This window comes from Mesoplodon densirostris, chromosome 2 (genome assembly GCF_025265405.1).
Source record: "Mesoplodon densirostris isolate mMesDen1 chromosome 2, mMesDen1 primary haplotype, whole genome shotgun sequence".
Lineage (NCBI taxonomy): Eukaryota > Metazoa > Chordata > Mammalia > Artiodactyla > Ziphiidae > Mesoplodon > Mesoplodon densirostris.
The window spans coordinates 171913645-171929886 of NC_082662.1; the positions used below are offsets into that span (position 1 = coordinate 171913645).

General features: G+C 51.1%; 1 protein-coding gene across 1 annotated transcript in view; it reads right to left on the reverse strand.

The window, feature by feature from the left end:
- CAPN2 (calpain 2) overlaps window positions 1-16242 on the reverse strand; it is a 54072-nt gene that overhangs the window by 19549 nt on the left and 18281 nt on the right. Inside the window, exons 3-7 of the mRNA XM_060091389.1 lie at window positions 5574-5692; window positions 4912-5045; window positions 3632-3800; window positions 2341-2424; window positions 257-342 (exon numbers count right to left, since the gene is read on the reverse strand). Coding sequence (XP_059947372.1) covers window positions 257-342; window positions 2341-2424; window positions 3632-3800; window positions 4912-5045; window positions 5574-5692 — 592 coding nt within the window. The remainder of the gene's footprint in view (window positions 1-256; window positions 343-2340; window positions 2425-3631; window positions 3801-4911; window positions 5046-5573; window positions 5693-16242) is intronic.

A 16242-nucleotide genomic window follows, 5' to 3' on the forward strand; every position in this document is an offset into this window, starting at 1 on the left:
TAGGGAAGGGAGGAACCACGAGGTGATGAAAGGATGAGCGTCCCAGGAGCCCTGGGCCTTGTAAAGGCCCCCTGATGGCTGGAGTGCACTGGTTACGAGCCTAGAGGGCTACCAGCCCCAGGGGTCCCGCTCAGGGTGGCCTGTGCTCTCGGGGATTTATTCTTAGCACAGCTACCAGCCCCCCCCCTCCCCGCAGCTCCCCAGAGACCCCTGGAAAGAGTGCCCTGACGCCGGCTCCCGACCCTGCACTCCTTACTTGTCGTTCCACTGCCCGGTCCACTCCACCTCTCCCCAGGGATTCCGGATGCGGATCAGCTTCTGCAGGCTTCCTCTGCTTTCCACCTGCAGGAGGGGTGGGTGAAGGAGAGGAGAGAGATGTTGAGTTCAAGCCAGGCCTGGAGGTTCTCCGGCCCAAAGCCCCTTTCTCTCCATGAGCCAAGGGCGGGAGTCGTCAAGTCCATGTAATAAGGGGGATCGCAAAAAGGAGAGGGCCTTGACTCCCAGACCCTCGTGGCTGCTCAGCTTTGGCAGCTCCCAGGGTCTGGCCCTTGGAGAACCAGGGCTCTATTTTTTTTTTTTTTTTTTGCAGTACATGGGCCTCTCACTGCTGTGGCCTCTCCCGCTGCAGAGCACAGGCTCCGGACGCGCAGGCTCAGCGGCCATGGCTCACGGGCCCAGCCGCTCCGCGGCATGTGGGATCTTCCCGGACTAGGGCGCGAACCCGCGTCCCCTGCATCGGCAGGCGGACTCCCAACCACTGCGCCACCAGGGAAGCCCCAAGAACCAGGGCTCTTTAACCTCTACCCTGAGTCTGAGGCACAGATGTGCTTGTTCTAGACTCTGCGTTGACACGTCACCTCTGAACCTTAGTTTAACTAACTATAATAGGATGTACTTTTGTCACAGGAGCTCCATCAGATGAACACTGGTGATGACAAGCAAATGCAGTGCATGAATCTTGATTAAACCCTGGACTGGGGACATTGACGGTACTATAAAGGACATTTTGGAGCAACTGGGAAAATGTTTCATGTTATTGAATTAGTGTTTATTTCTTCAGCATGAAAATAGTACTGGGATTATGTAAGAGAGTGTCCTTATGGGTAGGAGATAAATGCTGAAGTATTCAGGAGCGAAGTGTCTGTTGTGACATCTGCAATTTACTTGCAAATGGCTCAGAAAGAAAGTACACATACATAGAGACAGAACAGGTGTGGAAAATTTCAACCGCTGTTGAATCTGGAAAAATAGCATTTGGATGTTTATTATACTGTTCTGTCAAATTTTCTGTAGACTTGAAATTTTTCAAAATAAAAACATATATGCGGGGGTGTTAAAAAAAAAACGAGAGAGAGAGAGAGCACTGCACATGTCAGAAGACCTGGGATCTAGTCTGGGTTTTGTAATTAACAGTGGATGGTGGCTACCTAATAGTATTTATAGTATTAAAAAAAAAAACAAAAAAAACCCCCAGCAAAATCCAGGACAGCGACCCGCTTAGACACAATGTGTCAGGTACAGTCTGAGTGCTTTACATATATTAACTTGTTTGAATCACCTCAACAACCTGCAATGGATTTTTTAAAAATTAATTAATTAATTTATTTTTGGCTGCGTTGGGTCTTCGTTGCTGTGTGCAGGCTTCTCGTTGCAGTGGCTTCTCTTGTTGTGGAGCACGGGGTCTAGGCGTGCAGGCTTCAGTAGTTGTGGCACGTGGGCTCAGTAGTTGTGGCTCACGGGCTCTAGAGTGCAGGCTCAGTAGTTGTGGCACATGGGCTTAGTTGCTCTGCAGCATGTGGGATCTTCCCGGACCAGGGCTCAAACCCGTGTTCCCTGAACTGGCAGGTGGATTCTTAACCACTGCGCCACCAGGGAAGTCCCTACAATGGATATTATTATTACTGTTTCTAATTTAAATTTGAGGAAACTAGGGGGCAGAAGAGAGTTTAAATAACTGCGCAAGGCCACACAGCTAGCCAGAGGCAGAGTCAGGCTTGACCACTACAGTAACTGGGGCACCAAGGCTTCTCTGAGATCAAATGTGAAAGCACTTTGAAGAGCATGGAACACTACACAGACGCAGTGTTGTTGTATTATCTGAGCTGGTCCAGAAGAGCGAGACAATTCTGCAACTCAGTGGCACAGAGGGCCTGGACCGACCCGCGGCCAGCAGAGGGCAGCGCGCGGCCGGCAGGGGCTGGGGAGGGCCGGCCCATCCCCTTGGCCCTGAATTTCAGCGAGGACTGGGGAACGCGGGCCCCACCCTCAGCAAGCAGCGAAAATGCTTTCGCCATCGTGTGAGCAAGAGAAAGACCCCTGAGAATGCCTGCCAGGCGTTACCTCCTCGGCGCCAGTGACCGAGTACGCGTGCCCCTTCACCAGCTTCTGGAAGGTGATGGCCTCCGAGTCTGCAGCACTGGTGATCTGGAAATGCGGGAGAATCAGTCCCAGCCCGGCCGCCGCATCCCGCCTCCTCCCTCCCTCCCTCCCTCCCTTCCTCCCTTCCTCCGTCGCTCAGGGCTCAGCAGGGCCTTGGCCCGGGTGGAGGGCTCCCGCTCCCACCTGGAGGCCCTCCTACTACTTCTTTGAGGTGCTGACCAACTATTCACAACCAGAGAAGAGGCTGAGGGCAGCCCTCTGGGAGAGCGGCACTTGCACTCATGTGTGTGCCCGGCACGGTTGCAAATTCCCGCAGGAAAGGGCGCACCGTGGAGGGGACTCAGGACACACACCTGGACGGCATCGGCGGCCCAGGTGCGCTGAGTCCCCTGAAACTGCGAGGGCTGCCCCGCCCGCTGCGGGGTTTACACTAGGACAGTCCTTCGTTTCTGCCTGACTTCAGAATTGGCTTCAGTTCTACTAGAACTTCCCCAGTCATTCCTTCCCCCATCTGTTCTGATGGAGGTTGTTATTTTTGTCTGGGTCAGTGAGAAGGGCTGCGTGGGAGTAGCAAGGGTCTCTGCCATGCAAACATGGTTTGCAGAGAAAGTCTGAGAATCCCTGCCTAGAGTCAGACAGAGACTTGGGCCCCCAGAGCCAGACTTCTTACCCCTGTCCCCACAGGGACCAGAGCTAGGACAGGGCTCCGGTGCCAGGCACAGGCAAAGCCTGGAGGCTCCTTGGGGACAGGGGTTGTGCCCACCTCCCTTCCTCTGGCGACGTTTGCCAGCAAGGGTGGCACGTGGGAATGGTTCCTTCCTGTGCCTTCTGAAGTCTTGCCACGGGCCCCCTAACCCTGCGGCACTGGAGGGAAGGCTGCTGGGCTCCCTCCGGTCATAGGCCCTGCAGGTGGGGCGGAAGGTGTCTGGAGTGGTCCTGCCTTGGGCTCAGCAGAGGGCAGGGGACTCTCAAGGAAGCTGTGGTCCGGGGTGGTGAGTCAAAGGAGGCTGAGGGTTGTAAGCAGGCTGGAGAAGGAAAGGCTGGAGTCACCATCGCCCCAGCAGCTGTACCCCAGCCAGCCTGGTGGTTGCCTAGCCACCCCTGGGCTCCAGGTGATGTGCAGTATGGTGGACAAAAGATGCGCCAACCATGTGGGGAATGAGGGCAGTGGGTCGCTTTGGTCACTGTTGGAGGAGGCTCGCTTCAGCTAGAGCAGGTGGGGGTGCGGCCAGGGAGGGAGGCCTGGACTTACATCGATGGAGCAGCCAAGGAGAGAGCCTTTCTGCAGAGCCTTCTGGATGATCTTGAACAGGTTGGGAGGGGCCTTCCTTAACTCATACCACTCGGCGATGCCTCCGGTGAAGTCCTCGAAGCCCTCAGTGGTGGCACCCCCAGAGAGTGCTTCATAACACCCATTGAGCCTGCAGGAAGGGGACAGACGCCGCTGCCACCTGGTGCTGACGCTGCTGCTTCTCAAAGTGCCCCTCCCCCCATGCCTCTTTCGTTGGATGCTCCAGGGACCCCGTGCTCAGGGTCTTTCCTTGGTTTGTCTCCACCCCGGGGTGCCCACGAGGGCAAGTGACTGTCGCCGCAGCTACCACTGCCTGGCACTTTGTGAAGTTTCTGGAAAAATCTCACAGAACCTTAGAGATGGAAGGACCTCGGTGTTTATCTGGCCCAACCTCCTTGTATTGATTCTTTCTACATCCTGGCAGGAAAGGGGAGGTCTGCTAAGTTGGCTGTTTGGCATTTATAGCTTAAAAGAAAACAGTTCAGTAATGAAAGCAGCTTCCCTGTGCTGTGTTAGGAGGGGCTGGGCTCCCCCCCATGGCGATGTTGGTGCCCTTTGGCTTCCCTAACTCTACTATTAGAGCATAAGACTTGGTAGCATCTCAGGCCCCAGGTTCTCACAGCTGGGTGTGTGACTCCTGGCCCTCCCCCCCGGCAGCGGCTGGAAGGAACAGAAATCCTCCTGATCCCTGAGAGCCGGTCATTTTCCCAGAGGGAGCCCAGGCAGCAGGGCCAGGACCAGGCCGCTCTGGAGGGGGGCCGACGTGGGCGTCCCGCTGAGAATGGGCAGTGCTGAGCGCTGGACAAGCTCGACTCCGGGCAGCCTGGGGGGGCGGGGGCCCGGCTGGGAGGGCTAGGGGAAACCAGTTTTACTCAGCGTATTATGTATTGTGGGCAAGTCTGCATCCTTTTCATACCTCTGCAATGGATAGTTTTGCCCACGGGCAGCAACTCTTGGCTGTATTTAGCTGACAAAAATGTAACATGACCTGCCAAGGAAGCAGAGGTCCCTCTCAAGGCCAGCACGATCAGTACCATGACTTGTTCCTGTGTATTTGGTTAAAAATGGCAATAGCTGGGCGCGTTATCTCCTAGAATTGAGAGCCCTATTTTGTCCAAAGTAGTCCTTCTGTACAAGAGGACTTCTCTTCAGGACAGCCCTCGACTAAGTCCCGTGTTGCTTCCCAGAATGCAGGGCCGCTGGGGGCGGGCTGCCGGGGGCCGGGCACGGCGGGCACTTACTTGGCGTAGGCCTTCTCCAGCAGCGCGCTCCAGAACTCGCTGCCCTCTGCCGAGTGCACGAACAGCAGCTCCCCGTCCTTGGTGGGCAGCCTGTCGTCCACCACCACCTCCACCCATTCGCCGTACTGCCAGAACTGCGGGAGGGGGAGGGGGCGGCAGCGTGCGGGGGTCGTGAGCCTCAGCCGCAGCTGGCTCCTCCCTGCCCGGCCGCTCGCCACGGGTTCCCCAAGCCCATCGCATCCCCGAGGAGACGTTCCCCTCTAGTCCTCCTCCTGCGGGTACAACCTCGCTGAGGCACCTGCCCGTCCCTCCCAGGCCACGCCTGCCCCTCCAGCCCTCTGCCCTGTGCCTTATGCTTTTCAAAATACTATTTCTCCTTTACCAGCGTAAAACGAGGACAGCGAGCGGTGCCTTCACATTTTGTCTCAGACCCCAAATAGTCAACTTTCTTAAAGAAATGGGGGAATTACTTCCGGAGTGCCCTGCCCTACCGCCCTCCTCCGCATCGCCGTCCTTACGGGGTCCCAGGGCGACGACAGGCCAGGCAGCTTCCCGCTGTCTCTCAAGTGTCCTTCGTAGAACAGTACTGTGCCTGGTCCCCAGCACCTGCTCCTAGCCCTCAGGACCTGCTCGGGAGAAGCTCGAGCCAACTCTTAAGTTACCTGGAAGTGGAAGATCCCCGCGTAGTTCTCCTGGAAGCTCTGGTCCAAGGGGACGACTCGAGCCAGGATTTCTTCATTCAAGGTGAGGGAGGCAATGGCTGCCAGCAGCCAGCAGTCACCTGTGAACACAGTGTGAGGAGCTCTCATCAGAGAGGTCTCAGTGCTGGGAGGATGTTAAACCTCTTGTGCCCACCTCTGGCACTTGAGGCCTAAGGCGAGCCCGGCACAGATGCTGCCCCCGGTCCTCACATGAGGGTTATGGAGGAGGGCTGGGGTGATGCTTTGAGGGAATGCTGAGGGAGAAGTGTTTTTGCTGTGATAGTTGAGATGGGAGAATTCATTCCTTGAAGGACCCAGAACCCTGTGATGGCTGGACCGTGTCCTCACAGCCGGCTCCGTGCCTGGTCCACCGAAGGTGCGTGGCAGCGAGCATGTGTGGAGTGAGGACTCCAACTCAGCAGCAGAGGCTCCTGACAACACAGGGTGTAAAAGTGGGCGAGTTTGGGGGAGAGGACGAAGACGCCGGCAGGCAGCCCCACGGACACAAATGCAAGAGCCCGAGTCTGAGAAGGCACCCTGGGCTATCTCCTTGAGGACGGGCGAGGAACGCCTCCGGGCAGGTGTGTGGGTACCACACGTGGGAGTCAAGGATGGGGACAGTCAGATGGTCAGCTGTCTGGCAGCCTGGCCTCCCCCTTGGCCTCGGTGCCCTCTTCTGTGACACGTGAGTAACTGGGAGGCGTGACGAGAGCATGTGTGTAAAGCACACACCCATTTCAGGTGGTCAGAAGCAAGCTGGTAGCGGGGAGGGGTCATGTTTGCCATGAGATAAAAGGCCTGACTGATGGGGGCGTTCTGGGACGAGGATGAGGAGATCTACTCCATTCTTAAGGAATGTGCACTTTCCTACAATTTCCCATGACAAGAGTAGGAAATAGCCTCAGATGAGTTTGATTTCCATGGCTGGGTTTATTTTTATTAATTGGCAGGTCTATTAAAAGTGTTACTGAAGGACTTCCCTGGTGGTGCAGTGGTTAAGAATCCGTCTGCCAATGCAGGGGCTTGAGCCCCGGTCTGGGAAGATCCCACATGCCGCGGAGCAACTAAGCCCGTGCGCCACAACTACTGAGCCTGTGTGCCACAACTACTGGAGCCCGTGCTCCGCAACAAGAGAAGCCACTGCAATGAGAAGCCCACGCACCGCAACGAAGAGCAGCCCCCGCTTGCCGCAGCTAGAGAAAGCCCGTGCGCAGCAAAGAAGACCCAACACAGCCAAAAATAAATAAATGAAAATAAATAAGTAAAAAAAAATTTTTTTTAGTGTCAACTCTTTTTAAAGAGTGTTACTGAAGTTCACCGCAATCTTTGAATTCTGTGGACTAGTTGGTGTCCTGAGAGTTGCTGAACCGACTGACCTGCTAACACTTAGCAATGACGGGGGAACAGCTCTGAGGCCTCTAGGTGCTCAAGCTGGCCCTGTGGGAAGTGGAAGCACACCTCTTCCTAACCAGCCAGTCAGTAGCCAAAGGAAGTTAAATCCCTTTGCTCCTTAGGTTGGGAGGCCACTGTGGGTTCACCGCAGTTTTCCACTCAGCAGCCATCTCTTCCGTCCTGGCGCCACCAGTGACCCTCCGGGGAGCAAGTCTCCCTGCCTCCTCCCTGCCTGAGAGGTTTGGGTAGCGCTGGCCCTGCCCCCAATTCCAGAGGTGGATCTGCAGCAAGCTAGGCTGTACGTTCTCTGGCTTCAATGGTTCGTTTGGGGAAGGTTCTGCAACCCAGCCAGAGCCAGGGAGGGATGAGGAGACCACTCCTGGGGCTTCAGAGAGAGTGGACAGGTGCCCTCTTCTACTGCACTGGCTCTACAGTGAGGGGCGGCCTACTGCCGAAGCCGTCTTGCAGCCAACTCAGAGGAAGAGGGGCTGAGAGCTGGAGAGAAACCATGTCCTGATGTCATCACTTGAGTCCCTGTATCAAGCTGTACCTGAAGCCACACCTGCCTTGGACTTCTCAGTTCCAAGAACTGATCATGTCCCTATTTCCTGACCCATTAGCCGGGGCTACCAGTTCCTGCCTCTTGACTGCTAGGGGAGCTTAGGCGATAGCCATTACTGATGAGGCCTTCCTATGCGCCAGCCATGTTCTAGCAGCTGCAGGTTCATCATTTCATTTATTTCTCGCAACAGCTCTATGAGGATGGTGCTATGACCATCTCCATGTGAAAGCTGAGGATGACAAGTCTTAGGAGGTTAAGTGCACTGCCAACAGCAAAACACTGCACGGAAGAGTTTAAAAGGTGTGGTGTTGGTCAGATCTCAGAGACAACCTTTTGGGTCAACAGATCTTTATATAAACCACACTAGAGACTCTTTGACACAGTGAGAATAGGAGCTTGCAGAGAAACTTGGCAGTGAGGGTTTTAAGCACTGTCCCTGGGGAAGGAGCCCCTGGTTGGTGAGGATGGAAATCTACGTCGAGGAGCTTTTCCCGGCTTGATTCCATATGCCTCCGTCATTGAAACAGACGACATGCAGGCCTTTTCTGAGCACCCACCCCTCTCTCACTTAGACCTTATTATACTGTCTGCCCTGGAGGATGACCACCCCAAGTGACAGCTGCTCTTCGAGTCACGAGATGCTCCCTTTCAATCTATTCCCCTTCCTCCAACTTCAGATCTTCTCCTGACTTTAGTCCTTCTTTGAGAACCTGGAGATGACTGTGATTCTTATTTTCCTTGAGGTTATTTGAGATTTTCTAGGAATCTTGGAAAATGACTTGGGTCTGTCAATACATGGAGGCAGACAGGCTTGTGGATAAAGTGGGCCCAAGTGCAGGAACTTCAGCGACATTTGTCCTGAAACCAGTTATTCCCATGGCTCCTGTAGCTCTTCTGTCAAATCCTCAGAAGAGCTGCCCAGTCTGTCTGACTCTGGGGGGGCCATTCTAACGCCCTCCTGGTTCTGTTTCCCTTGGTACCAAGAGTCGGTGCCTTTACCTTGTGCATGTGTGTAGGCATCACACGAGTGTGTGTGCAGGACCTGTTGACTGCTTTTTAGTGTTGGAGGTCACAGCTGACTGTGCTGCTATTTGTGGGACAGTGACTGAATTCAGGTAGTGACGCTTTTCCTTTTTTTTTTTTTTTTCTTTTTGTGGGTCATACGTCTAGGTCAGTGCTGACCGTACATATGTCTCAGATTACCGCTCACCAGCAGACCTGGACGTTCTTGCGACATCCCAGAAATCAGTGGCCACGTTTCATGGCTCCCTGTTTTTTTTCCTTCACGTCCCAGCAGTATTTTTCCTGGTCACCCTGGGAGGAGCAAGGCCTCATCTCCCCCTGCCCTTCAGAGAGGACTGCTTTCTCCACCCCTTCCTATTCCAATCTAACGTGTTTCCTCTGAAAGGATTCATAATCCTAGAATGCCTCCTAGACGACAACACTGTACCTTTTAGAGATTAAGTTACCAAAAAAAAAGGGAATTCCCTGGTGGTCCAGTGGTTAGGACTCTGCGCTTTCACGGCTGGGGCCCAGATCCCACGAGCTGCACAGTGTGGCCAAACAAACAAACAAAAAAGATTAAGTTACTTTCTTGAGGTCACAGGTCCTGGAAAGGGCAGAGCAGGGATGGGAATCTAGACTCTTGACTTCTGGTCTGTGCTCCTTCCACCAGAAGGAATGAAAGAAATAACAAGTAGTTAACGTTGTATATAATACTCTGCAGTTTACAAAGAACATGGTCCACATTTGATCCTTACAGAAATCTTATGAGATGATTATCCTAATTATTATCACCTTTTTTGGATGAAGCTCAGGAAGTCTGTGTTCTACACAGTTAGCAGGTCTTAACATGTAAATCCTCTGAATCCAAATCCTGGGTTTTGTTTGCTGAAGAATTTCCTTTGGTTAAGAGTATCTGATTCTTCTAACTAGGGAAAGACCCCACTTCTAACTAGGAAAATCCAACTGCAATTCAAATTTAAAACTAAGGGGTAACAAGCTGGCAGCTTCCTGAAATCCTATATTGTATCTTAATACCCCAATATCCTTGGCTCAGAAATATTAAAACATATCACCCATTCAGTGCAATGCAAATCATTACAGCAACAGGATGGCCTGTCACTGCACAGCCAAGACCCTGGCACCAAGATCACAGCACAAGCAAGAAGAAACAAGAGTTAGATGCATTTTACAGTCAAAGGTTCAAAGTTTTTTTTAATCATGTCTCCAAATTCTGGAGTTGAGGGAGACTGAGAGCCACTTAGAAGAACATCTTGATTTCTAATAAGGTGGAAGCATTTGAAATCCTATTTTATTATTCTGATTTCTTAACTTTCTCCCTCACCCCATGCAGCAAAATATTTTTAACTAAGTTGGAAAGCTCCCTTATGTAGAGCCCATTTTTAAAGTTTATTTAATATCTGCTCATAGAAGCTTTCTCAGTAACAAGATCTGAAGACAACGGTTATCGCAGTTTACACTCACGGAGACTTACTGTATGCCAGGCCCTGTGCTAAAATGCTTTACATGCATTGCAAACAGCGCCTGTCATTCCAGGAACCAACAATGTTGCTGCTGTCAAGCCATCAGCCACGGTAGCCACCCAAACAGTGCACCCTGAGGGGATTCAGGATGGAGAAAAACTGGTCCTAGATAGTTAAGATGCATATCTAGGGAATTATTTCAATGAGCCCAGACTCTTGGATCCTCCCATACATAGAAAAACACTAAAATCATTAACTTGAGATGTCTGTTTTTTTGTGATCAGCAGTAATCTTTTGACGTCCACTACATGATTTTTTTCAGTAAAAACTCCTATATATCTTGCTTCTCCGTTACCTCTTTGGAACAGTCCCTCAGAGCTACCAGGGAGGCTGTCTCCCAGGCTATGGTCCCCAGTTAGGTCCCCGAATAAAACGTAACTCGCAACTTTTAGGTTGTGCGTTTCTTTTCAGTCGAAAGTATCATGAAGTTATCTCATTTCCTCGCCACAAAACAATTTGGGGTAGGTGGGTACTATTACCACCCTCTGTAAGGAGACTGGGTGGCTCACCCCAAGGTCCCAGCTCATGAGTGGCTGTCAGATCTGCCCGAGCGAAGCACATGCTTTGAATGTATAATCTGAACAGTCTCCTTTACAAGTAGGTGTCAATTTCTAATTCACCCAGTTCACAAAACATGGTCTTGGGGGCTTTTGTCCTTGAGAGGTGACTCCATTATGTTTCAGGGTTTGGGCTGCACAGTGTTTTTCTCTCTAGCTTCCTGCTCGGCTCCGCCTGGATGGCCACGTCCGCCTGAGGGTTTTCTCCCCACGTGGAAACCTGTTCTACACCCTCGTTAGCTGTGGCCTCACACAGTGCCACTCCTCCGGGCTGAGGGTTCTCCCCACCAAGGTCAGCATCTACTGTCCCTAAAAGGATTTATGAAAACCCGTCTCCTCTGGGTAATCCCACGGTGATCTGCTTCTGTAGAGGTGACCTGGTTGGAGAAGTCACCGGAGTCTCCTCCTAGCACAGCCTGTTTGGGGCAGTCACATCCTGGTCTGGATAAAAACCAGGCCAGCTGGTACGGGCCAGGCAAGACAACCCGTTGACCTCTGAGGCTCCAGACCACTTGTGGTGCAAACTGGTTTGAGAGGGCGCCTGCCAGCGACCGAGGCCTCTCCTGGAATGTTGCCACCTGGATGGGGCTTGGAAAAGAAAGATCGGGTGTGTAGTTTTCTACGGGTGTTTAACTTGTGTATCTGTAAGAGATTCTGGACTTTAGCAGATATTTCTTCCTCGTGCTCACTTGTTTGTCTGTTTGGCTGTGCTCTCCAGCCCCACAGGAAGATATTTTGGCAGGGGTGGGGGTGGCCGCCCAGACCGCTCAGGGGATGTGTCACTGAACGGTGCACCACGAAACTCCGGCCGGCCCTTCCTGGTGGGTTTTCCAGTTGTTACATGATTTTAGCCTTCCTGCCCAGGTACAAAGTCCTTTTAGAAGAGCAGAAGGAGGTGATAACCTCCTGGTCTTTATTTACTCCATTTATCTCAGAGCAGAAACAACTGTCTTGGGGGCCTCAGTGCCGGACTGTGTGAGCTGGAGGTAAGGATGGGTACCTTCTGGTTGCCTCCCCACATCCAGCCTACACCCTTTTCCATCCTGCCCTCTGCCCCAGAGCTGACCTCGGTGGATGAAACTGTGGGCTCCCGGGGCCTCTGGGTGCTGGGAGGGTTTGGCCAGCGGGGAGCCCTAAAGACCAGAGGGAGGGAGGAAAGTGAGATTAGTGTATTTCTTCCCTGGCTTCTTCTTTGTGAGCTTGGCTCGAGCTATGTCCCTTGGCTGCAGGCACTGTTCCTTCAAGGTGGCATCTGTACACGACCCAGTTCTAGAATCCTGACAGCTGCCTCCGACTCACATCAGGGCTCTCTTCTGGGAGGGATGGTTATGCTTCCTCATTTGATTACAGAGGCTTCCAGCCACGCCGTTTATGTCCAACAGTGTTCAAGACTTCTCTGACTAGTGTGGTCTGTCCTCCACCGGCTGTTCACCCTTAGAGCTGACTCCATCCTGGAGTTAGTTAGTCATCCATCCAGGACACCATCCTGCCTGGAGAGGCGTAGACAATCACTTACTCCATTTAAAAGGCGGCCCGGGCTTCCCTGGTGGCGCAATGGTTGAGAGTCCGCCTGCCGATGCAGGGGACACGGGTTCGTGCCCTGGTCCGGGAACATCCCACATGCCACGGAGCGGCTGGGCCCGTGAGCCATGGCCGCTGAGCCTGCGCATCCGGAGCCTGTGCTCCGCAACGGGAGAGGCCACAACAGTGAGAGGCCCGTGTACCGCAAAAAAAAAAAAAAAAAAAAAGGCGGCCCGCATTCTCGGCTAGAAAGATTCATCATAAAATTGGCACTTCCTCTTAAGTCAGTCTGTAAATTTAATGCAATCCCAATAAAAAGAGCAAGAGGATTTTTTAAAAATTGGAACTTAGCTGATCCTAAAATTTACAAGGAAAAAGTAAACATAAAGCCTAGCCAGAAAAAAATCTAAAGGGAGTGGAGTCTAGCTCTATTAGCTATTAAAACACATATAGAGCGAAAATATTTAAAATAGTACAGACCTTGTGCAAGAGTATAGAGAGATACATAAATGGCACAAAACAGAAAGTCCAGAAATAGGACATAGGAATTTAGTAAAGATAAATTATTCACAACTGGAACTGGAACAACTGAGTAGCCATCTAGAAAAAATACAAGTTATAGCTCATCTTGTCATGGGGATAAATTCTAAATGGAATAATATTTACATAAACATAATATTATATATCTTAACAATGTACTTAATATTATTTATATGTTATATATAAATATAAATCTAGCCATTTGTATTATTTACATATTTATTGTTTATGTGTTTATATGATAAATATTTTAATATGTTCACATTATAAATATATTTATAAATCTATATATCCTAGAAGAGACAATGGGAGGATTCTATTATAATCTTAAAGTGGTGATAGGCTATCAAATTGTAACCTAGGGGCCATAAAAATTTTAAATGATAAACTTTACGTTAAAGTAAAAAAAAATTTGCATGGTAAAAAAAAATCACAATAAGCAAGGTCAAACTAAAAATTAATAGGGAAAAATATCTGTTATTCAGATCCCAGACCACAAGTGATATATAAATCTTTCTAGTATTTAAAAGGAAAAAAATGAAAGCTCAATAGAAAAATGGGCAAAGGTATAAACAGAGTTAATGGAAAAAGGAAAAATTAATGTCTCTTACACATAGTAAAAGGCATATTTATCCTCACTCATCATAAAAGAAACATAAAGTAAAACTATACTAAGATACCATTTTTCACCTTTCGGATTGCAAAGGTCAAAAGCATGATCATTTGGAGAGCCTGTGGGGGAATGTACACACTCAATCCCGACAAAGGCAATTTGAGGATATCGTCAATATACTCCAGCAATTCCACATGTAGTAATCTTCCTACAGACATACTCCCGTGTGAAAATAATGTATGTGTAAGGTTATTTATTGCAGCACCGGTTGCAACAAAAAAGACCAAAGGTAAATGTTCATCCATAGAGAGCAGGTGAAACAAACTATGTTCCCTCTACGACAATATTCTGTGCAGCCCTAAAAAGAAACGAAGATGGTTTCTGTTGATACGGAATAATCTCCAAGATGTGTTAAGTGAAACAAAGCAAGGTACAGAACAGCAACAACAAAAAGGGGGAAACAGAAAAAAGAAAAAATAGGCGAACATAGTATTGGCTCCCTTTTTGTAATTCATATCTTCACAATCTGAAGTTATTATTGGATGATTTATTATATAGAACATGTGTCCTTCTATGTGCTTATAGTTTTATTACCAGAAACTATAGTTTATTGCCTTCAATAGATAATTGGTTATGTCAGTATTTGCAGTAAAAACAAAAGTAGCTTAATATCAGGTCTTCTAAATGAAAATTATCCATAATAATTGGTCTCTAGTCAGTAAGAACAAACAACCAATCAAGTCACTTATTCCTGTGTCCCCTAAAGTGTGTTGTGTAGAAACTAGTTCCTTGGGGTTAACAGATGCTCCCTGAGAAATGGGTTCTGTGGTCAAGTAAGTTTGGGAAATGCAAAGCTAACCAGGTCAAGTGTGGAGACATCTCAGAGCCTTTCAATAATTACGCACTGTGACCTTCCCAAGGATAAGGGGAGTGGGGTGTAATATGAATGTTACCCAAATTTATTTGACCCTGGAACCCTTGCTGTTGACATCTCACACAGGCAGGGACCATGGAGCTCACTGGAGATCCTGGCTTACCTCGTGAGGGCACAGGAGCTGCTGGCTCACCCTGGCAGGTTCCCCAGGAGCTGGGCTGCTCAGAACCAGATCTTCCCTGGGGGCCCAGTGAGTGGCTATCAGCATCAACACTAGCTGCAGGGCCCACCTCTAGTGGCTGAGGTCCTTCTGACTCTCTCCAGGTTTTGACATCCTCTTCTTTCTGGATTGTCTATACTTTATTAATTTAATTTAATTTAATTTAATTTTGGCTGCTTTGAGTCTTCGTTGCTGCGCATGGTCTTTCTCTAGTTGCGGCGGGCGGGGGCTACTCTTCATTGCGGTGCGCAGGCTTCTCATTGTGGTGGCTTCTCTTGTTGTGGGGCATGGGCTCTAGGCACGCCGGCTTCAGTAGTTGTGGCTCACGGGCTCTAGAGCGCAGGCTCAGTAGTTGTGGCACACAGGTTCAGTAGTTGTGGCTTTTGGGCTCTAGAGTGCAGACTCAGTAGTTGTGGTGCATAGGCTCTAGAGCACAGGCTCAGTAGTTGTGGCATGCAGGCTACAGTAGTTGTGGCTTGCGGGCTCTAGAGCACAGGCTCAGTAGTTGTGGCACACGGGCTTAGCTGCTCCGCGGCATGTGGGATCTTCCCGGACCAGGGCTCAAACCCGTGTCCCCTGCATTGGCAGGCGGATTCTTAACCACTGCGCTACCAGGGAAGTCCTGTCTATAGAATTGATTATTTTTCTTTATAATATATGGTTTCATTGTATGCCTTTTCTTTGGGGGGGGGTGAGTTGAGGCCAAAAATATTTCTGAGGAATGAGGCGCGGCACATCTAAACACTTAACACCTCTGACTCACCACCTGTCATCTGACTTTCTCATTCTGGGAGCCTGATACCTGCCTCGGTCTGTCCAGAGCCCTGCACACAAGCAGGAACAAGTATCAGAGCTGGGTCACTAGAGGTCCTTGACCACCCTGGCTCTCTGCGACATTTCCTTTCAGCAGGTGGCTGCTGGCCCCGTCCATCACTGAGGAAGCACACAGGGCCCTGCCCAGAGGTTCCTGAACCACCCTGAAGGCCTGCCAGCAGGCTCGACAGGCTGACCGCTCCCATATCCGGGCTCCCCCGATACCCTGCCCCTCCCTTCTGTCCTGGGAGACACTCGGCCAGTACAGGCCTGTGAGGCTGGGGAGGGAGGCTTGGGGATCTTCTGCCCTGCTGCCTATCCTAGAAGCCCACCTGGGTGCCCCTCCCTACAGGAGCCCGCTGCCCCCTTCCTCTGCACATCCGCACCACGTGCAGACAAGACTCCAGGGACACTACAGTCCTCACCCTGCACTGAGGTGGGACCTCGAACGCAAGTACCGAGGGAAAGGGACACGTGCATTACATGCCCTAACGTGAAAATGACCGAGAGCAGGTTAGTGGGGGAAAAGGGAGAGGCAGGGTTCTGGGAGTCTGGAGCCGCCGTAGGGGTGGAGCAAATAAAAAGCACGAGAGAAAGGAAACCAGCCGAGGCCGGGGCGGGGGCGGTCCAGGACCTCACGCCAGACCTGCCCCTTGAACTTGGACTTAGGTGGGCGCGAGGTTCCCTGCCCTCCCCAGTGGGGACCTCTGGATCCCTATCAAAGGCGTGTCTCGCTGGAGGCTGTGTTCCTGCCCGTTGCCTTAAAGAACTGCCCTCACTGGCTCCTCATCTTGCTTCGCACCCCGTTCTCTCACCTTCCTCCTGGAACCAGGAGGCCCCTGCACCAACTCCACTCTCTTGGGGTTCCTCAGACGCTGGCTCTCGGCTGCCCTGCCCATGCCCTTTGGCCGGGTTTGTCCCTCCAGCCCAGGCCCTAGGGATCACCCTTCCTGCACAACCCGCTCTACAAGTCCACTCCATGCTGTCCTGGG